Below are 23,999 nucleotides of genomic sequence, written 5' to 3' on the forward strand. Positions count from 1 at the left end.
TCAAATGCATGTTGTACATTTGATTTTGAATGCATTTCTTGCTATTTTAGGTAACTACTGTAGTCCTACTAAAAGTCTTAACAACTCTGAAACTTTCTTGAGTTGTGAAATCCATCCCAGTGTACATCAAGCTGCATTCATTGTTGCATGGTATAGAAGACTACAGCAATTTGAAAGGTCTGCACTGCATTACATTTACTGCATAAAATGTTGACATTATTGTAATGCAACATCCAGTTTTCAGAATAGGCAGCTGTTATGCAAATCATGTGTGAGTTGCTGTTAATGGGCCTAAACAAAGCAGCAACCTCCTAGGCTGAAAAATCAAGCCAATGTGGAAGTGTCAAAAATTGCAGTTCCTCTAATGTCCACTTGAGGCTGACTTCAAAAGTGAGTCAATCACCATAGACCCCCATGTTAAAATACGAAAACATTTTTAGTCTCTATAGCTAATGTCAACATTCATGACAACTGTACGGGGTTGTATTTTTATATAACTCACCTGTTTAAATTTCCTCAGGCTTAAAGTTACTTATATTTAAGGGAGGGGCCACTACAGTCAGATCCAGTCTCTCATCCAAATATGCTCATTTCATGGTCAAAAAACCCAGTCTACAAACTAATGGGTGACATCACGGTAGCTATGTTGATTAATTTTATATAGCCTATGTATACAAATGGCAAAACAACTGGTATAGCTCCTTAAATAATCCATGACTTTTATCCATGACTAGATATGTTTTCCTGATAGAGTATGCATAAGTCAGAACACTGGAAAAGGATCATTCTGATCAATAACCTTCCAACCACAGCATATATTTTATGATCATTTGTGCTGCAGGGTGGTAAAAAGAAATCCACTTATTTCACTTTTAAAGCATCATCTTGCAGTTTGCAAGCAAACAGCTCATCAACTTTGGTATTTCAGTGCGTATGAATGAAAATCGGCATAAAGGTCCAGTTTATCTGTAACATCAGGGTACAATACACAAAAGCTTTCATAAAAAAAGTGTGTTTTTGTAATTATACACCTTCTTAAACAGGTCCAGTTTGACCCTGTAGTGAAGAGATGGGACACTGAATGCAAGGTGCAGTGAGCACCCACAGCAAGCTGTTGTCATTTTCACTCCTGCCCACCATCCTCCAACCCTACCAACCAGTGTGAGCGGAGGAGGAGTGCAGCGTCATTCTGCAGTTAAACTGAGTTAACAGCAACCACAACACACACACACACACACACACACACACATATCAATTTCTATAGGTGAAGGAGGTTTCTAACTAAAGCAATACTTTACCTCCCTACCCTTCCTTTTGATTTTGCCCACTGCACCCACAAGACAAAACACACACGAACAACCAGTAATGAGCGTTTCCTCTCTGATGACACGTAGCCGGGCTTGTTGCTCGTTTTTTGTTGCAGTGAAGTGTGGGATGGCGTCGCCAAACCCACAGGAATCAATTGCAAAGTCAACACAGCAGCAGAGAGGGAGGCAGTTCCGGCGCGGGAGGCAGAGGAAAAAAAAACAACACTTCTGTGCTCCCGCTTCTCATTTTCACAGCAACCAGTCAGAGCACCAGTAAACCCACACTATCACAGACCTGCTACTCTCATTAAAGAGATTCTTATTACAGGATGTGAATGAGGTGCAGGTCTTTGGGTGGTAGCAAGGTGGTGGAAAATGAAGCGCTTTTTAAATAGGTAGACGGCTCAGTGAATGTTTAAAAAAGGCTTTCTGCTCACAGGAGCTTAGAACTAGATTCCTTCTCTGTTAGAAATGCTGATCAAGCGAACTCTCAATGCTCTCTCCTCATTTATGTCGCCTCATCTGCTTACCTAGCATGAAAGGCCCCTAATGAAACCAGCAAATTTCATCTGGACTGCAAAATAAGACTGAAACCGATCTAAAGGTGCAGGCAGAAATAGCCTAGATTGCATTACCTTTGTGTGCTATGATTAGTGCCTTTCTTGTGCTGGTACGCTGAGACTCTTTAGGGACTGGTTTAATCCTAATCCTACAAGGACAGTCTCTCAGGACGGAGCCACATGTGATGTCAGAGACAGCCAGGAGTTTGACGCCAGTCAATGAGGATCAAGGACTTTATAAGCAGCCAATCTAACCTGTGTCCTTGTCACAGGCAGATTTGTTTCGGGAAGATAATGCCACACCTTAAGAGGTTACAGGGATAGGTCAGGTTTTTTTGAACTGGAGTTGTATGAGGTGTTTATCCATAGACAGTATATGACAAACAGTAGAAGTCAATCGGTACGCTCCCATAGAAGCAAGCTGGAGTCTGACATTGAAGCTAAGTAATTTGCTGCTGTGGAGGGGTTAGCAACAAAATGTACTTTAGCCACCTAAAAAAGTCCCACACAAAAATAAAATGTTGCCAGTTTAAGAGTCTGCTATCTTGAGAGTATTTTCACTGCTTCACCTCTCCATCAGACAGTGATTTTCTACAGGAAAATTAAACTGTTAGATCATTTCTTCAAAGTCAGACTCCATTAAGAAAAACAGTGATTTATCATCACTGAACACAGGAGCTGCCGGTGTACCCCTGCCCCCATCAGTTTGTTAGTGTTACTGTGTGACTAGAGGGTTAGTTTAAATTTACCAAAGTCTCACAATAACACTAACTATCTCATCGAGGCAGCGGTAAACCAGCAGCTCCTGTGTTGAAAGTACTGCTGCATGATTAATCTAATCGCAAATGCGATCGCGATTTCAAGCTGTGCGATTATGTAACCGCATAAAAGGCTGAAATTTGCGTATTAATGGAGGAGGGTGGCCTGGATGTGGAAAGTCCACCTAAAGCCAAAGCCAAGAAGAAAACTTTAGCCAGTTTATGGAAAAAACTTATTTTTTAAATATTAAGTTATTTTGAAAACAGTACTGTGAAAACTTAAGGTTTTGTATTTTTCTTATTCTACTTAATATTTGTATGTTTTGAGTTGAGAAATACACACTTCAAAACTATTATTATTCTCTACATTTTCCTTTATAACCAAGAAGGTAGACTGATGATATCATTATTCATTTATTTATTTTATCATAATCACAGTTGCAAATCGCAATATTGTTCAGTATAATCGCAATCGCATATTTTTACCAAATCGTGCAGCACTAGTTCAAAGTGCTAAAATCCTTGTTATTTTCAATAGAGTCTAGTGACTTTGATGAGAGCAGAGGTTGGGAACTGAAGTTGTTTACTGCTTTTTCATCGAAATAGGACATCTGACTGACAGGTAAAGATGTGAAAATACCATCAAAATAGCGTATACTCAAAATCATTTTCTATCCACGGCAGTATCTTCCCTGTTGGACTCCTGCCTGCTTATTCAAACTGGAGGCGTGCAAACTGACTATAGATTAATACCCCATACAACCCCACTTCAAAAAATCAAAACTATCCCTTTAAGACCTTCCCACTCTTCAAGATAAACTGCTTTGTTATATGTACTGATAATTGTTATGTATAAAGTATGTTGTATAATGTATAGGAACATGTCTCAACAACTTGTGGTTAAAACTGTTGAATTTCAGGGAAAATTAAGTTATTCCTGAGATCATCTCAAGTCTTCATTCCTGCAATAAAACTGTGGCGATGAACACTAAAGCTTAAGTATTAGATTTCGCTGAGCACACCCAAAACGATTGAGCCTCGCTTTGTGCTCCAGCGACTAGAAATGACTGTTGCGTGCCACAGAAAAGTGTTGTCAAAAGTTGTAATTATAGGCTCAGCTCAAGATGTGCCAATTGGTTCAAACTACTATGTTGCCACATCAGAGAGAACAAAAAGTCGGAAGTTTGAAAAAAACACACTGAGCTTATTAAGAGACAGGGAGCCGTGTGCTGGCTGTCATCATTATGCCTTCACTACAGACCAGTTGAGTTGTCAACAATCTCCAAGCACAACAAGTAAATCAAAAAGTGCAGAGAGAGCACTCCAATTTATTAGTGGTAGTTCTGCTTAAACTGTGCAGGTCATGAATCTGTTTTTCTGTGTTTGCACACATGATAAAAGCAGTTTTAATGAGCAAGCTTTCAAGGCGAGAGCTCTAAAAGGAATCTTTAAGAAGCACCAATTTACAAAGATCACAGCACTCTGTGTGAACTGCAGTCACAAGTAAATGGATATTCTTTCCTCTGAGGAATGCCTAGTCTGAATTCCTCCTGGCTAATGTCTCTCTGAGTTTAACTAATGAGGGACACTGATAAGGAGTGATATGATTAGACAGCCACAGCTCCTGCCTGCTCCTATCAAACACAACTGAACGAGGAAAAACTGAGCTAGGACGGCTGCATTTGTTATAGATTAGATAAAGAAATTTTGAATTTTACACCAGCAAAACGTTTTTTGCTATACTGTCTTAAACTTCTCACTTAAATACTTAGTAGTTCTATAGTAAACCAAGAATGCAGAAAACAGTTCTGCTGATCCTTTGATTGAAACATTTTCAACAACAGCTGTAATTTGTGCTCAAGGTGTGAACAACCGCAAAAATGTGACTGGCTGAGAGACAAGTTGACAGAAAATAATTGGCCCTCAACAAATAAAAAAAGAAATGTGACGGAAAGACGGAATGAAGAAGTCTACAAAAAGCAGGAGGCAAAGGAAACTAAGAATGAGAGGATGTGTGTCTTTCTTTTTGCCTTACCTGTGGCTCTGCTGGTGGAAGGCCCCCCCTCCTCCTGAGGTTTGCACGCGAGCATCTGTCTGTGCAGATGTAGTGCCTCTGTGGAATGTACAGCATTCCCCTGACTTCCATCTCCTGAACCGCCACCGAGGCTTTCCCCTAGCGCCTCCGGCCCAACGCCGCTGCCGCCACTCCCCGGGTTCCTGCTACCGTGACCCACATCCCCGCCCCTGCTTGGCCTCCTCTGGAGCTCTGCTCGTGGGGGGACCAGCAGCCGGACAGAGGATCGGTGAGACATCTCCGGTTCGTCGTCCTCAGGGATCGGGTTGTACCAGATCTCCCCTTCATCATCTGCGTCATTCTCCTCGGCTGGATCCACACTCCGAGGGTGAGGAGACGTCTTGGCCTGACTGACGTTAACCTAAATCAAGACAGAAATTTCCTGATCATATTAGGGGAAAAGGCAAAAGATAGCATGATGACACCTGAACAAAAACACACAGCAACTTCTGTGCTGAAACCAAAGTCACCTTTTCAAAGGAACTGTTTGACATTTTGGGAAACGTTTATTTGGTTCCTTGATTAGAGTTGGATGAAAAGAAAACACCTTGTTAGCTTAGTTTAGCATTAAGACTGGAAATAGGGCGGGGCGCCTGGTGGCTCAGTGGATAGAGTGGCGCCCCATATACAGAGGTTGGATCCTCGCCGCAGCAGCCGCAGCAGCCGCAGCAGCCGCAGAGGCAATAAAAGTCAAAAAAAAAATCTTTAAAAAAAAAAACTGGAAATAGGGGGAAACAACAAGCCTGGCTCTGTTCAGAAATTTACCCCCCCCCCCAAAAAAAATTCACCAACCAGCACCACAAACTTACATTCTCTTTTTTTTTTTTTTTTTACAAAGATTATTTTTTGGCATTTTAGCCTTTATTGGACAGGGCAGATCAATAGCATGGAAGGGGGAGAGAGAGAGAGAGGGAACAACATGCAGCAAAGGGCCTCAAGCGGGAGTCGAACCCAAGGCCGCTGCGGCAAAAACACCACCCTTATTCATGGGGCACCTGCTTTATCCACTCAACCATCGACACCCCAGCCTGGTATGAGAGATTATAAAGCCAAGAAATACTCTGCCCCAAACCTCCTCTTAAAACCACAACTTGTTGAGTTTACGCTTTTCTTTTTTTTTGTAGAAGATAAATAAACAAGATATACATGTTAACTGACAAAATTACGAGTTTTTTTAAATTTTGGACATAGCCAGGTTAGCTTTTCCCTCGTTTCAAGTCTTTATTGCTAAACTAAGCTAATCTGGTGCTAGTTTAAGCTTTAGGGCAGAGATTTCGAGAAGTCGCTTCTCGATGCCAAGAAAATACTTTTTTTTAATTTGGACAAAGCCAAACTAGCCCTAGCCTTGTCTTTATTGCTACACTAAACTAACCAGCTGCTAGCTATAGCTTCATATCAGAGATTTAGAGATATCACTGCTTCTTGCCGAGAAACACTCAGGAACATACTTTCTCTGAGAAAAAAAAAAAATCTGGTCAATTTCACAATTTCCTTTTTGTACAAGAAATCAAATATTTTCAATTCTCATTCTGACAGAGAGACCTTGAGGCTAACCTGAGGCAGGTGCAGGCGGGCTGGCCGTGATGGAGCCCCTCCTGAGGGTCTCAGGTGATCTGGAGAGGGACTGGGAGGAGGCGGCTGCTGATGGGAGCCCTCCTCCTCAGCTCCCAGCATTCCCTGCGGCTCATCCTTGGTGCAGTGATTCTTCCCAAGGGAGCTTTGCTGCAGCCAGTTTCGCTTTTTGGACACGGTGATGGTGGTGAGCGGCGGCCGCCATGACGGGGACTCGCTGGCCCTGCCCACCTCTCGGCCATTGGCACAGGGGGTATGGACATTCTCAATGAAAGCTGAGGGTGGAAAGAGAAGGAGTGTGAGAGTTACAACTTCTAGGAATACAAATGCAACTAATCATCATCATGATCATCATTTAAGTAATTACTGAGCTGAAGTGCATCTGATGTTTAACCCTAGACTTTTCAAGTCCTGTCAGGTTGAAGAAAACATCTGTATCAAGAAACCGCAGGTGTGGAAACCATGAACAATGCCATTAAGTTTTATAGAGTTTTCCCTCTCTCATCCCTCCTCTTAGAAAGAAAGAGCCACGTTGTGCCTCGTCTTGTTTAGTTTTGATTTTGCAACTTTTAGATGGACTATTGTGATTTTGTTTTTATGACCAAAATCAAACTTTCAATTACTCCACCACTGTCTCTGTCCGGAGCACATCCCTCCTCTTTTCTACTCGCTGATTTCCCATCTCGGGAGTGTTAGCTTTGGGAATATGTGGGCTTTGAATTCAAAAGAGATCACAGGGAGATGGAGGGATTGAGCACTCACATATCTTCCATCACAGCAACTTGGAAAAAAGAGTGAGAAACCGCCGGCATTACAGCTGTGAAAATAGAGCAGAGAGGAGAGTGTGTGTGTGTGTGTGTGTGTAAGGGGGCGACGGTAAGTACAGCCAGTGGCGATATGTGCAGTGAAAAAGGACAAATAATAGAGACGGTGACGTGGTCCCTTACTGTCCCAAAAAAAGCACAAGTGGAGCTGCGTAGCTTTGAGTGTGATTGTGTATGTTTGGTTTTTTTTTTCAAATCAGAGTAAGAATTGGTTTCTCGCTAGAATTCAAAAAGCACCTTTGCAAGTCATCAAGCATGCTTTAATTTTTAGTTAATTTGAATTTTTAGTGTTGATGAGCAGATGCAGGTAGAGAAAAACAACCTCTGAACATGTGTGTGTGTTTGTGTGTGTGACGGGCAGAGCGAGGGCAGGATCTTGCTCTAACATGTACAGCAGGCTCGTGTAAAAAGACTGTTTTGATCCTCAGCGGCTCCCAGACGAGCCCCTCCACATGCTATAATGACAACTTCTCCTTTCCTCAAGGAAATGCATTTTTACACACGCCAAGGCTACATCCACCAAATTATAGACCTGGGAATATTTTCACTTTAGGAAATCGAAATCCAACATCCAGCATGTGCATGTGTGACGGCATTATTAAAAAGTGTGAATGAGTCAGAATAAACCACAACTTTTTTCTCCATTGTATTATTAATCCAGAGCAGTCTAAGAGAAGGGAAGTGCTGTACATTAACCCTTCAAAACTGGAACACATTGGTTTGATTTCTTTCAAAAACATGGGGAGCAACTTAACAACACATGGCCAAAAAAATAGCAAGTTACTAAAATCATATGAAAATAAGCCATAAAAGAAAAGTAAAAAAACAAAGGCAAAAAGAAGACTCGATGCAAGTGCAGAAAATTAAACAAAAATACATGTTTTTTTTCTGTAGCATAAATGTAAATATTCAAATGTAATGATTATAAATACATTTCCGAAAATGTTCCCTAGTTTTTGATAATTTTCTGATGGCCCCCCCCCTCCTTTTTTAAACAGATTTTTAAGTAAATTCTTCATCACTTTGTACAAATATCTTGCCAAGTTGGTTATTGCTGTTTTTCACCATGTTTATGAAGGAAATCAAACCAATCTGCTTGGGTTAATAGCTTGTGAGAGACATCTGAATGCAGCACAAGAAATCTGATGTCAGACCAGGTTTTAAGGGGTTAAAAAATAACATCGTTTCTACTCAGTCGATTGACACTAAGGGTTTTTTTTTTTTTGTGCTTGGTTGCTTTTATTGACAAAGCCCTGAGAGCAACACACAGAGAGCAGAGGGCTCCACTGGGATTTACTTTTCCCTGGAAGTCAACCAGCCTCTCTGAACAGCTTCTCTCGGCTCCCCTGTGATCTGCAAGGCAACTTCATAAAGCAACTCCCAATAATCACCGCCATCTCCAGTGCCTCGAAATCCCTTAAACACCAACTTTGGAGTTCCTCTCCCTACAACAAAAACTTTATTTCTCTATGTGCTGCTTGACACTTTTCCCTACTTGGGAAATATGACAAGCATGATATAAAGTGGGATGAAATTGCTTCTGTTAGGGATGCCATTCCACTGCGCTCCAGCTGATTATATAAGACAGCTTTTAGTTGCGAGAACAGAGGCCACTTTTAAAGCTAATCTCCACAATGAAAAATAACAAAAAAATATAATCTTTTAATTCAAAAAGACCTCCACGCTGCCTGGATATAAAGCACATCTTTAACTATTTCTTCCTTTCTGCTCTGTTTAATTTAAGGAAGCTTTCCTACCAGAAACATGAACCAGTCGTGTGTTTGCATTAGCCTGGATTATGTTGTGTTTGAGGGCCCTGGAGCTCAGGAGCTTTAGCATGTGCTGACTGTTGAGTAAAGAGGAAACATGCAGTATATATTTCTGCTGCTACACGGAGTCCCATGAGTTAATGTGCAGGCTCAAGCTGGCAGGCTGTAATAATCTGCTATGGTGGTTTGTTTTCAGATGTCCTGAACTGGAATGTCTTGTAACCCTTTAAACTCTGTCTGTAAACTGTGTTTTTGAATCTACATGAGGGAAAACCTCCAGAAAAGTAGGCTATATTATGATAGAAATTATATATTTTTGTACACTAGTCTGGTTGTTATTGTAGCACAACAAATCTTAAAAAGCTTTTAAGGTCAAGACATCCAAAAAAGGCACTTCAGCCTATAAATGATAGGTTTTTTTTCACCTGATGAGGGATAACTAGAATTAAAGATTTTAAGTCATTTAGGGGCACAGAGACAATGACTACAAATGAAGCTAAAGAGGAACATTTAAGAGATAGAGAAGTTTGTTTACGCCCTTATCAGAAATGAACCGTTGTAGATGGGTAAGAGGGAAAAAAGAGAAGCTTGTAACAAAAATATATCAGGATATTGGTCAAGGAAGAATTCTTTAGGAGAGAGAGGTTAAAGAGTTTTAAGGCCAAGACGTATACAGAACTACGCCAATGCTCGATCTAGTAACGCGAGACTGAAGAGAGGTGAGATGGTTGCGCATGGAGTTGTTGTCAGCATGCCATCTTCTTTAAGGGGTCTTTCATAACTGGAAGAGGAAGCGTGTTCTGACACGAGCAGCATTCCAGACCACAGCTCCAGATTTACAGCCGTCTCCTTCCACCGCCGTGCTCCATCACGGCAGTAACACCTTCCCCAGAGTATAGGGGCAGCACACTGGTTCAACTTAATAAGTGAGATTTTAGCCATTTTCACCGGTGTCAAATATAAATCTATCTCAACACTCTTCAGCCTCTATCAGCTGCTCACATCAGCATGTCAGCATTTCACCCTTTGACTGCTTTTGATGCAAAAACATTTCTCATGATTGTAGCAGAACATTCAGCCTGATCAAAAATAGATAATGGAATCTCTGAGTCTGCATTTCTTAAAAAATAATTAAATTATTATAAATTATCATATATAGTATGCCACGGGAACTGTCTTTACAAGATAAGCTGCGTCTAACGGTGTAAACTGAAAAACTCAAGTAAAAAGACTTTTTTTTTTAGACCCTTAAGAGGCAATGACACAAAGTATACAAAACCCTCACGCAAAAGAGGAACAAGGAGGAATAAGAGATCTAATTTTTTTTTTTAAGATATTTTTTGGGCATTTTTGCCTTTAATTGACAGGACAGCACAAGTGTGAAATGGGGAGAGAGAGAGGGAATGACATGCAGCAAAGGGCTGAGACTGGAGTCGAACCTGATTATCTATTTTGATAATCCATTAATAGTTTAAGCCATTTTCAAGTTAACTATAGAGGATTTTGTGCTTTTCTATGTCTTATGCAGCAGTACAAATACTGCGATCTGCATTTTTTACAATATTCTGACATGTTTAAGATCAAACAACTAATCAAATAATCAAGGACGCTACCTGCAGATAAACTGCTGATGAAAATTGTTATTATCACACTTGGGTGTTCATTTTCCAAAATGCACAAAGGATTATTCTCCAGGGAAAACCAGCAGAATTCTCTATTAGAGAAGAACATTTTAAAAAGATTTTTTCTTAAACTGACTCTTTTATTTGTTTCAGTGATGTTGTTCGTCCTAGGCATCTGAGGCTTCAGCCCTGAATCTAAATATATTGGCTATATATGTGTTTCAAAAATGGATGGAATGGATCTCATAATCTGTCAATAGATTTTTTAATATGTATTCTGTTTCTACTCAGCACTAATTACTAATAACTACTAACACTTTTGACATCAAAATCCATTATAATTCTACGTAAGGCAACAGAGTGAATAAAAACATCAAACTAGAGCTTGTTCATCGAAACAAAAAAGTCCAGGCTAAGCCCCCAATGTCCTTAAATCTTAGAGACGCCCCTGATTTAAATCTTTAAGTATATTGTCATATATCATGAGATTGCTTTCAGGTAAGTAGAAGTAAGGAAACTGCTTCTTTTGCCGTTTTTTTTTTTGTTGTTGTTGTTGTTGTTTTTTTTTATTTATTTATTTGTCCTGAGAGACCAATAACCCATCACAAGTAGGCTACCAAATGATCTCCTATAAACACAATGCAAAGCAAAGAAGAGAAATTTCCATAACGGAGCTACCACAGCCTGGCTCCCTGTGCCGCGATGGCATGAAGATGATGTGTTCAGGGCACTCACACCCCTGACCTGAAGGTAACAGATGGCCAGAGCACATAATACAAGGGTGCACGTCTGTGTGAGAACATAAAGAGAGAAAGAGAGAGAGAGGTGGATGGGGAGGAGCGATATGGGTTTGTCTGAGGTGCTGAAAGGAATGCAAACATATAATGAAAAAAGCTTATTTCCTGGTTGCGCTGGTATGAACCTGCGTCATGTGAGCCTGACAGTAAAGCCAATTACATTCATGTCTTAATCTTCTGAATCTTTCTCTCCTCTAAGACAAAACACTGGTCCACTTTCCCATAGGCTTTTCTTTTATTTCCTGAATTCCTTGGCTCTTCTTTTGATAAGTGCAAAACACACACCAGCTAGTTTTCTCCTTCATACAGACAACACTTTGTTGTGTATACAGAGTTTAAGGCTCCCCCCTTCAGAGGGAATCTTTTGCTGTGTGCCATACATTCCTGTTGACACTTATTCATATGATAATGAGGATTCTCAGTGTAGGTTTTTCTTTTTACACCAGTGCAGGGCTGGGATCGTCCAGGGTTGCATCACATGTCAACACTTGCATCCCACTGAGGCATCCTGGCAGTGCTACCTGCTAATGCTAATGTCATTTCCTTCTCAACACGTTGGCTTGAAACCCAAATTCTTTTCAATGTTGCAGCTCTTTCTTTAACTCTTCTGTCCTGTCTCATTGTATCTGTTCAAAAAACAGTCAAAAATGCTTCAAGGGAGGGATTATACAATCTAAAAAAAGACACATGGACACAGTGTGACCCACTTAAACACTGGTAAAAGTAAGACAAGTCTTTGAAAGGCCCTTCAGCAAAACTTTGTGCAGCAGCTCAAAAAGCTGTCACCTAAAAAGAACAATTCAGTAACTTTCACCGATAATCAATCATTAAAAATTGCAGAACAAGCTCCTTGTGTTTGCCCCACACTCTTTGCAGACAACACCATGTGACTCATACCTCTTAAAAACCATCCAAGTATGAACCCTGATGCCTCAAGTTTCTCCTCCATCACCTGATCTGTCTTTAGAGCTCCCATCCTCCATAAATCTGTCTAAGTACACACGCACCAGACAAGACAAATTATGTGAGAAAAAAAAAAGCCCACAACTCTGCAGCTCAGTAACAAGCTCTCTGGCACAACACAGAAAACCAAACGCCACATCGTTCTGACATGACTTGACAGCAGTCAAGGAGGATTATATTACACCTGCACCCTCATCTCATTCTTAAGCTACTTTGAATGTACTGAGCAAGCAGGAATTAATCTAATCAAAATGTTGAGCAATACTACACTGTGTGCCTATGCCAGAGTGGGTCTCTGCTCTATGCTTGAGGTGCTATACTGGACTAGAGACTCAGGGAAATCACTGTTACATACCAAGAAATAGTCTGGAACATAACTCCTCATAAAACCACAGCTTGTCAGTTTCACACTTTCATTTTTTGTAAGAGTTAAATAGACAAGATAAGATATATTAAATAACAAACTTTAGACATGTTTTTGAATTCTGGATAAAGCCAAGCAGGCTCTTCCCCCTATTCCTAGTCTTTATTACCATAGACTGTATATAAAGATGGACAACATGACAGCTCTCCCAAAGTGAGGTTATTCAAGCTTGATTGCCCCCGGTGTCTGACTGCAGTTTCGGTCATAAAGCCCGACCCTCCATGTTAGTGAAGGGGATATGGGCCAAACTGAAAACCTAAAGTACATGCCAAAGAAATGTTTCCCAATGATGGTTTCTGTCCCTGGAGGTAGTTTTCATCACCCTGATGTTTGTTCAAGTGTTTGTTTTTATGATAAATTCAGTTTTAATGAGTTATTAAAGTATACGAAAGGGGGCTTTTCCTACATGATTGAGAGTAGTGACAGCCAGTCCGTGCGCTCGCATTCAGTGGAGCTGCTCATGATTGGTCAGACAGGTGTTCAGGTAGGAACTCCCCCAATGCGGATATCGCTATTGCGCAGATGCAGGCTCTCAATGACATTACCCTCGCAAGATGGCGACACTCGTATTTCGGATATTTTAACGTCACTTCAGCATAGCAAGGTAAGTGGGGCCTTGTCATCCATCTTTATATACAGTCTATGTTTATTACTAAGCTAAGCAGCTGCTACCTGTAGCTGTCTACAGATATTGATCTCCTAATCTTACACATTATGATATAAGTTGATCTTCTTTATGGTATACTATTCCCTTAAATCTGTTTTGAGGGAAATACAAAAAGCTTTTTCACTTTTTTTCCCCTAACAATACTGCTCTGTTCTAAATCGGTTAGAGTTTCTAGTCATGCAAACAGGGTATGATTTTCCTTTTAGTTTGACAAAAAAGAAGAGAAAGTTTTAAAAAAAACCCAAGGAGTGGATCTTGTTCTCCTCTGTTTGTGGTGTCTATGGCTCAGTCTCAACATCAGCTTTGACTGACACATAAGTCCTGAGTTCAGGCCCGGCCAAAACATGAAGCCTGGATACTGCCTGCCTGCCGGCAAAGCCGATCCTTTGCTGCAGCACAACACAACAAAACTATAAATTCTCCAAGTGCAACTACAAACATGTACACTGGAGATGTGCATTTGCATGCTCATGTGCACAATATAACTTGCCCACACATATACAGGAGTGACACGCTCAGCTGTGGGTGATAATCGACATGATTTTTTAAGACAGTAATTAAAGGACAAGTCAGAGCAGAAATAAATTAGCTGCAATCTAATTAAGCCAATATTTTTGTCCTGTGACTTCATAGCCAAGTTTAATTTCCAAGTAAGACTCAGAGGGAGGAACAGGATTATTTTTAGAAAGTCAGAGTCATAAAAATATTTGCATACATTCAGAATAGAGCCAAAAACTCAATGAAAAGTTTCAAGCCAAGACAAGCAATTCACTGAAGCTTTTTGAGAGCTTTGGCATTTCTTCTTCTTTTTTTAAATGGCTCTTTGTGAGGCACTGAGAGGCCCACAGGGGCAAGATAAGCCCAGGGCTGACCTTGATAAATGCTTAATCGCCCTTCATTTTGTTCATTCATGGCGAGGAATTAAGTGACACAACTCAAACAAGTTAAACAACGGGAATGGCATCCTAAACATTCAATCCAGAGTCTCTTTAAAATGCAAGTTACCAGGGAGCTGTCCAGAGCAAACGACCGGGGAGGAAGACAACATGACAGCCCAACCCCCCTACACGCACGCGCACACATACACACACACACACACACACACACACACACACACACACATACACACCACTACCACAGAGAATAACTGCAGTGGCTTCTCTCCTGCTTTAGATTCCTCTGGCCACAGCTGTGGAAAAGTTCAGTGGGGACAGAAGGGAAAGCTGTGAAAAAAATGGGGAAAAAATGAGAATCAAGGGGGGGGAAGGGACCTTGGAAACTAATATCAAGCAGAGTCCCATCTTTATTTGAACTAAAGCACAGCAGAGGAAAGAGCCTGAGTTGTAAAAGTTGGAGCAATGTTGAGCCAACAGCGGCTGGAAGTCAAACACAGAGGCCTTCCACTCAGCAGCCTCAGATCACATTCTATTTCTAGCAGCACAGCACACAGAGGGTCAACAACAGCCTGCGCACATGGCAGGTCATCTATTTACTCTGGTAAACACTGTCAGAGCAACACACACCGGCACTCACAAACACAAATAAGAAAACTATGAGTGGTAGCATAAAAAGATCCACACAAAACGAGCCCGTTTCCACACCATGTGCAACAAATGTCAATACACACGTTTTCCACACTGGCTGTTTCCAAATCCTATGATTGAACTGGCGCAATGCCTTGTTTGCAGTCAGTTCAGGTCAGCATGGACAAAAGGCTCAGTTCGTTTACTAAAATGATGCACTACATGCAGTAAAAGGTAGCTTAATTTGTATGCAACATGTGTTCCCAGTGTAATGTACCACAGGTTGCTATCACTGCAGGGCTGTGCACAGTGTTAATTCATGTAAACGTAATTAAAAGTGTGTTCAAGAAAGAAATGCTGAGAAATATCTGCATCTGCAGTTAAAGGCTTTAAAATTAAATACTGCATATGTCTGAAATGAATTTTTCTGCCGACATAACAAAAGGGTAAGATGACATTTTAAAGAAGAACTGTGTAGGATTTGACACCACCCAGAAGTAAAACCAGTGTTTGGTTTGTCTGCTCTGGGCTACTGTAGACACATGGTGGTGCAACATGGCAGACTCCATAGCAAAGGACCCGCTCCCTATGCAGATATAAAGGGCTAATTCTAAGCTAAGAAAAATGCAATCATTCTCAGTTTCAGGTGATTTTACACTAAAGAAAACATAGCTATGAATATCAAATTACACTTCTGCAAATATATACCCTTAATCCTACAAACTGCTCCTTTAATTATAAGACTTTAATAAGTTGAGATAGGTCAAATTAGACCATGTTGGGGCCATTGTCATGATTGTTTCAGTGAGAGCATCATTACAGCCTCTTAAAATTGGATGAATATTTCAATTTTGTTTGAAACAGTGTTGTTTAATAAAAATGGCATGTTTTGCATGTAACCTAAGTTTAGTAGTCGTAGTTTTCTTATTTTGCAGTTAATTTGTACACTTTGAAAAGCATTGCATTTTATGATTGCATCTGCCAGCCACTGGGCCATCATGATAAGAGTAGGCACTGTAATATAATAATTCTACCACAGGAGAAACTTGATGTTCTCTGCAATTAGGTGAAAAAAATAAGTGCATATATCAATGTTGGTCAAAATGAATTGGAAAATATAGACATAATGTATATCAGCAAAAATCCAATATCATGCATGCCCTCCAATAAGTAGGTAAATGGAGCTTGTGGACAACTAGTGGGCAAACCCTATCTGCTGAGGAGGATTGATGATTGATTGGTGATATGATTGAAAGCTCTAGAGCAACTACTAAATGGAACTTGTGGTGATATTTTTGTGCCAACTGGGTAAACTTTTGAGCAAAACCCACCTAACCCCTGATTAGCACACACTGAAGTTGCATATTTAATACCTCAACAAACTCCGTTATCACCTTTTGCTGTCAATGGTTTCATGATACAGATGTTTTCCTGTTTTTGCACCGCATCACAAACATAACATCAATCCACAATCAGAAAGTCATTTGACATTTTGTACATAATCAAAAGTCATACACACACAAAAACAATCAAACCCACCACCAGCACCACGGAAAACACCCCTGCAGCTAGCAGAGGAGAGAGGGAGTTAGTTGTTACTGAACTACACTGTGAGTGATTCGACCTACAAACCTGATATGCTATTAATTCAGTGTTAAAATGCACCTAAATTAGTGTGAAGGACAGAACCCGCCACCAGTTAGAGAATCTTAAAAAGGAAAGCAAAGAGGTCTGAGGTGTTTCGTCCCTTTGCTTTGCATCCAGAAGAGGAGGAGTGCAGGGGTGAACCGCCACCAGACGGAGTTTACTATGAGTGGAGGAGGATGACAATAATCAGACGGGAGGAAGGAGGGTGAGAGCTCTTTGATTTAGAAGATCCACAGGAGTTGAGGCCACTCCGTGTAGCCTTCCTACCTGGCTGCTGCTGCCGTGGTGACTTCGCCTTGATAGATTTAACCCCTCGGCTGGATGTCTGGACCCCTGGTTTACACACACCGAGGTTACCCTGAGGTAGCCGGTCCTGGCTTTGGCCTGCGCCACGGGGCAAAGATGAGCCCTCAATGCGCTGCTTCATCTCAGAAGATAACAAGCGCCCCTTGTGCATCCACTCTTGCATCTTGTTGACAGTGACGCCGTGCCCCTTGTTGACAGAGTTGGCCCCCTGCGCTCGGATGTCCATCAGTTCCTGCTTGTTGTTGTGACCCTGATTTGTTGATGCTTCGGCATTGCTGTCTGAAGAACCTGTGAGGCTGTTGACTGACCCGCTGCTGTCGTTGAGCGGCCCACCTCGATCTTCATCGCCAGCAGCATCTTGCATCTCATCACTGCTGACAGCATTGTAAAGTACCTGAGGTTCTGATAGGTCAGCTGCGCCTGTGGCAGCCTCTTTTGCCTCTGTGGCCCCTTTATCACCACTCATGTGTGGACTCTGCGTTCCAGAAGCCTGAACACACAACGAGGGTCCATCTGGATACCTGATAGCTCCGTCACTGGCAGAGCGCAGTAATGTGGGTCTTATCTTCCTCAGAGACAGGTTCATCATACTCTTACTATTCAGCCTGCCTTTGAGGCCTGACTCAAGGTTCCCAGTGAGGCAAAGTAGTAGTGAGTCAGTGTCAGACACCTGCTGAGGGCTGTGGTCGCCTCCTGAGGACCAGGAGTCGCTGTCCATGTTTTTGGCAGACAACCTTGAGCACAGGCTATCCCTGGAGTGGCTACTACAAGAAGAAGTGGCCTGCTGCCCCACTAAACCACCACTAATCTGCTGGACATCCAGGTTGATATCATTCATAGCATTGATAAGAAGGTAATAAGCTTCTTTCAGCTGGTTCCTAAGCCTGTCTGTTTCCTGCGCACTATCACCAAGCTGCCCTTTATCCTGACCCGGCTGTGGCAGCTCTGCAACCTCTGTTCTGTCACCATCACTCTTTCCTCTAACGGTTTCATAAAAAGGCAGAATTTCATTATCATAATAATCCTCATCTTCGCTGTCTAAAGTGTATCTGAGTGACCCCTCTGTGGCGCACAGGGATGTCATGTTAATGTCGCATATTTCTAACTCTGTGGGGAAAAACGTGGGGCTCTGCAGACCGCCTGAAGTCCCTCTAATGTCCCCTGCATACTCAGGTTCATAACTCTCAACATTTCTAATCACAATATTTTCTTCTGTGTTTCTTGACACACGGTTTGAATGCACAAGTGCCGCGCAGTTTGTCTCCAAAGTTTGGTTGATGTCAAATCTCCAGTTGGCGTTGTGCTCATGAACTACGGTCCCTGCCATGTGCCGGGAGGATGCACCATCACCATCAGCAGTGGTGTCCCGGCCCTCTGCCGGTTTACCGACCCCGGTATGCGTTTCTACCCGTGCTCCGCACATAACGTGATTTGAATTGTCCCCAAACCCGATTGAGTCGCTGCACTGCCGCGGCACCGAGACGAAGTGTTTTCTCTGCACGTGCGGTCCTCCAAGCTGGACCCCCGCAGATAACTTGATTTTGCCGGCAGATCCGGGCCCCTGGTGGCTCCTACTTCCCTCCCTGAATTCATGTCCCCCAAAGTGCACGTCTCTTTGAAGTGAGACCCCCAGGAGCTGCTCATTAACCCGAACCCTGCCCCCGCTGCTGCGCTCCTGGGGACGCGCGCCGGACAACTCTGCTGCGCGACTCTCCCGGACTATCACCACCCCCCCTGTTTGCACCATGGCCCCGTCAACACAATTCTCGTACGTACTCATTCTCTCTGTCGTGCAATCCAGCCCTGTGAGCAACACTACCGGGCGAGAATCATCGGAGTCTCGCTGCAAAACTTTTTCTTTACCTTCTCGGCCCCCATTCGCCGCAGCAGCAGCAGAGTCGTATCCACCGCCGACCGTCGCTCCTTTCTTGGATTTCTTCCCCCGGAGTTTCGCTAGTAAAGTCCTCCGCAGAGGATCAGCCATTCCTTTCCCTTGCCCCCAGTTAATTCCTCCCACTTTCTTTCAGCACGCTGGCTCCAGAGGGGAAGGGCCGAGTGGGTTCTCCACGCTCGCCGCGGTCAAAGCTCGCCGGGCGGACGAGCTCCTCTCCATTCTCCGCTGTCACCTCCGCTCTGTCGCCTAACTCACTCACTCACTCACTCCTGGCTTACTGTGCTCAACTGCACCACCCCTCTCTCCCTCCCTCTGTCTTTGCTCCACTCACACACACGCTTTGCTTTGCTCTCCTCCCTCCCTCTCTTCTGTTACTCTCTTTTGCCTTCCCTCTAGCGCCTCACCTCACCTTCTCCTCGTGTTTGCAGCTCAGAAATTTGCCTGGATCAAAGTTCAGGAATAATTGCACTCAAATTATTAGCAGGAAATTGCACCAACGTTTCTGGAAAAGAACCGAGTGGCCAATGAAATTAGGCTTGTTGTATTAGAAAAGCTGCAAATCCTCTTAATTGAGAAGCTTGAACCAGAGAATAAGCCCACTGGCATTTTTATTTTATTTAAAAAATATATTTAAAAAATATTATATTAAGAGTTATTCTACAAAATAAAAATAATATTTAGCACTTACTTCAATTTCATGTTTGTCTTTTTTTTTACTTTGCTCTTTTGATGCTTATTTTTTGGTAATTTTCTTGTAACTATCTGTAAATGTCTTGCTATTTTTTGTTCACTTGCTCTTTGCCTTCTTCCTCTCAAGCTTTTGAAAGAAATCAAGACAATTTGCTCAGGTTTCAATTTGCAAATAAAGGTTATTTTTAACCTTTATGTGCAATTTTAATATTAAGTCATCTCAAAATGCTGGAGTCATTAATTCTACAGTTACATGTTTTGATACAATTGTTGAAAAGTGTTAAGTTTCTCACTTTCTAAAAAACCCATTAAGTCTTTAGTTATATCAACAAGTTATTAATAATTTGTAACAAGATGAACTTTTAATAAACCACCAATCTCCAGTTTTAAAACATTTATCAAGTTGTTTGCAATATGACTTCAGGTTTTCAGTTGTAAATGTTTTAATTCATTGTGGTCCAAATGCTCCATAGCTCTTTTCCTGGAGGTCAGAGGTCAAATGATCTGAAAAACAGCCTTTTGGCTAACTCTGGCACATTTACAGCTGTGTTTATCCATGTGCACTTTCCCTGGTAAATAAATTAACAAGTAAATAGATTTTTAAAAATCCAGGGGTCTTCCTTTCAATGCCTGTGTCCTGCTGCAGGAGGATAATCGCCAGCCTCAACCTGACAACCAAACAGTTGATCTTGTTGATTTCTTATAAATGATAAGCTTTTGTAAATGTTAATAACTTTGACATATACAGCTGAAATGACTAAATCAGCCGATTAACAGAAAGTGAATCAGCAGATATGTCAATTAATCATTTAGTCATTCTTTCAAGCAAAAAGGCCAAACACACATCAGTTTTAATTGCTTATCTTTAGTTTTCGGAGTGTTAGTCAGACAAAAGACACCTGATGATGTCACCTTGGATTCTGGGAAATCATAATAGGAATGTTTTACTATTTTTAATTAACAGAACCTAAATCTATTAATCAAGAAAACATTTAGCAGATTAATCAATAATGAAAAGTAAATGTTAGGATATTTTAATTAGGCCTACGTAAAAAAGAAATAGGCTACTACAAGATAAAAATACTCAGTTTTGGGTAAATATCTTGCAATAAAGGTTTTAATTAGGAAGAAGCACAAGATATCAGTAACCTGTAAAGTACCAGAGTAAAAGTGCTCATAACACTAACAAAAAAAGGATATTCAATACATTTATATGTTATTTAAATAAAATGGCTGATGCATTAACACAGGAGCAGCATTTCATTGTCACAATTACATGTTTTAACGACTAGATAGTTTTGTTACAATGCTGCATATTTTGGAAGTTTTAAGTATCATTAAATATCAAAACTTGAAGTGCAACTACCTCTAAACTACACTTAAGAGCAGTGCTGGATATAATGTACTTATTTATATTCTGCCAGTGTATTCCATGTATATCATTCAACATTTTAAAAGGTTTAAATGTGTATAAAGAATGAGGATGGCTCCGAAAGTTTTCTGAATGTTTCCTGTTTAGTTATACAGATGTATGAATGTAATCTCATACCCGGGATGAGACTGCAAGATTAGATCTGGGTGATTCCACTACGTGAAATGCAGCTCCGGCCCCTCTGTTGAAATTCAACAGATATTTGTTCCCAAAATGTGAATTAAATTGAGATAGAGAGCAACGAGCCAGGACTTTAAATGACCTCCTTCACTGGTAGCTGTGAAGGCATTCCAGCAAACAGCAGGGAAAACAACTCCGGTCTTAGGAGAGAAATATTGCTCGACTCTCTGCAGAGAAACACAGAGGAACAATAAGGAGGACGGTGATAACCTTAGCAGCTCTGAATCATCTCTTACCCTTTACAAATGAGCTGGATTGTGTATGTCATGATGAATTTGTCTTTTTTTTATACCTTCATCTTCATTACTGCACACACACGAGGGCTATTTTTCATCCTCCAATGCCGACGCCAGCCTAAAAGCACGGCCTGCCACATGATGGATCACTGCTGATTATCAGACTGACACTTTTATCTGAAGTGTATCTTGAGTAATCCTCTCCTCTTTGACCTTGCATCTAACCCCTGTCCCTGCTCGCAGCCTAGCCCAAGACTTTAAGAGCGTCCGAGACAGCGGAGAAAGGAATGAAACATACTTCACTTGAACCTTAAGCCATTTGTTTGCTGTTGCCTCTACTTGGAATGTGTGAGAGGATGAGCTGCTGAAAAGCTGCAGTGGGTGTAAGAGTGCACATGCGCTCTCTGACTCTCTTTAAGGCACACATGCATACACTCAAATACCTACACACACATCCCACCCCACCCCTCTCTCTCTGATTTGAATCTGACTCTATTATAACCCTCCTGGCATAACTGTGCTTCTCTCTTTTCAATGTCTACCCATGACTGAGGGCATTTATTGTCAGAGCTATTCATCGACAGGGCCCCACATTCACCCTCCTTCTCCCCACCGCCACCGTCACTACCCTCAGTAAAACATGATAAGCATCTGTTATTGCTCTGCAGGAGCCATGTAGGCCCTGACGCCTCGGCCTGCCTCCACCATCTGACTGACTAGACCCTGTCAGGGCAGTTATTTACAGGTCAAAACCTGCAGGCTGCATAGTGTGTGTTTGTGTGTAAAAGAGAGAAAAGGGTGGGGGCGGGGGGCATCTGGGAAAAGAGACTTCATACATCAGGAAGGACACAAACAGAAGTGTTGCAATTACTCAACACGCTCACTGTAGGGCATGAGCGATAACTTTTTTGACAAATAGCGTCTATTGGTGCAATTTTTAGGCTGAAAATGTTTTGCATTCCTGAAAATGTGATCTTGTCTTGTGATATCTCCAGAGGGTATAGAGCAAAACATGGAGTGATGGCTTGTTGGTGTATGGACAAAGAAAAACTGGGTGGTACATTTTGTATCAGTACATTTATCCAAGTGTTGTACTTGGTAGAGGTGTGGAGGTACTTTTGCTTTACTTGAGTTATTTGGTCTCTGAAGTGTTTACAATTATCCAAAGTCTAAATTTAAAAACTGAGATTCCCTGTTTTGTCTGACCAACAGACAAAACATTGCCACTCACAGGTGCTAATCCACATCAACAAAACCCATGAAAAGACCAAAACCTATAAATAGTTGATCCCATTAGACAAAAAAATTGTTGCTAATAACACATAAACAAGTCAGTGGCATATTCCTTTCATACCATGGACATAGCTCATTTTAACTCAGTGCCATGCTATCCTACTGCTTTGCATCCAAAATGAGTATTAAGCCACGGCTGAAAATAGTCCAAAACAAATGCGCTATTTTCTAAGATTTAAGTCTTCATTAGGAAGCGATAGGGTTGGTGCTGTGTGGTTTTGTTCCACTGCACAGCTTTATCCAAGCCAAACCAAGGTGATAGTAAATTCATACATTGGTTGCAGACATGTAATGCAGTATTTTTACATTGTGATATTGCTTCTTGGGTAAAGGATGGAAATCATCTCCAATTACTGAGCATCATCTCACTCCTGAGCAAAATCAGTATGACACAAAACATGCAAGTAATGAAAACAAAATAAGCACTTGTCAAGGGTTGCTCTGCATGCTGACTCAACAGTGCAGGAGAAAATGAGGAAGTTTGTCTCCCTCATTACTTTTTTCCTCCGCCAGTCACTTGTGCCCTTTGTGAAGGCAGTGGCAGAACATCTGCTTTGCTGGCCCCCTTTCAGATGGCCTGGCCTGCGAGTGTATGAGGAAGAAACAGTGTTTGTATGTGTGTGTGTGTGTGTGTGTGTGTGTGTGTGTGTGTGTGTGTGTGCGTGACAGAGAGAGAAAATAAAAGCAGAGAGAATATATGTGTGTGTGTGTGTGTGTGGTTGCACGTGGGTGTGTGTTAGGATACGGGGCTTTGCAGCTGTTGGGGCTCTCCTCCTGATGGCTGCCCATTGTTCCCCCTCTCTGTGTTTCTGACTCTCTCTCTGTGCTGGCTGGTTTATGGGCCTTCCCTTTTTCTCAATGCACACCGCAACTAAATTTATGCCCTTGGACACAAGCCTTTCTCAGGGTATAAATCAGGCTGGATGATCCCTGTCACAGTAGCGTTGCCAAGGCTCAGCAGCTTTATGTTCCAGAGAGTCACATTATTGTCAAAGAAATTTGCTCATATTTCACGATTAAAGAAACACATTTTGAGGGAATTCTCATGGTGCCTTATGTCTGCACCAGTATTTTTACGAATTTCCAAGTTTGGTTATGAACAATTTATCTTCAAAGCTTTAGAGTAAAGGTTTTAATGGCTACATTTTGAGCAGCAACTAAAAATCTTGACCATTTCCGTAAAACAAAGAGACAGTTTTCCCCTAGAAGGATATATGCGTCAAGATGGAAAAATCATTTAGACACAGAAAGTCTTAAATGAGAGTCCAGGTTAAATTAATCCTTCTATGGACAAAAGTTTATGTAATTCATTTTCGCTCAAATGCAGCCTGTGAGCCACTGGCGGTTTTTAGTAACATTTTGTGAGCCCTGAATACGACATGAAATCGGTGTGTTATATTTTCATCATTTGCAGACAATTTTAATACTTTCACTTTCAGTAGCTTCCCTTTAGAGTAACAG

General features: G+C 41.5%; 1 protein-coding gene across 1 annotated transcript in view; it reads right to left on the reverse strand.

Moving 5' to 3' along the window:
* syde2 (synapse defective 1, Rho GTPase, homolog 2 (C. elegans)) overlaps positions 1 to 19,042 on the reverse strand; it is a 54,769-nt gene extending 35,727 nt beyond the window's left edge. The window contains exons 1-3 of the mRNA XM_042514552.2: positions 16,775 to 19,042; positions 6,254 to 6,546; positions 4,661 to 5,060 (exon numbers count right to left, since the gene is read on the reverse strand). Of these exons, the coding sequence (XP_042370486.2) occupies positions 4,661 to 5,060; positions 6,254 to 6,546; positions 16,775 to 18,797 (2,716 nt within the window). The 5' untranslated portion in view covers positions 18,798 to 19,042. The remainder of the gene's footprint in view (positions 1 to 4,660; positions 5,061 to 6,253; positions 6,547 to 16,774) is intronic.
* Positions 19,043 to 23,999: the final 4,957 nt, after the last annotated feature.

The sequence above is a fragment of the Plectropomus leopardus genome, chromosome 5 (genome assembly GCF_026936395.1).
Source record: "Plectropomus leopardus strain MGB_pleo_1.0 chromosome 5, ASM2693639v1, whole genome shotgun sequence".
Classification (NCBI taxonomy): Eukaryota; Metazoa; Chordata; class Actinopteri; order Perciformes; family Serranidae; genus Plectropomus; species Plectropomus leopardus.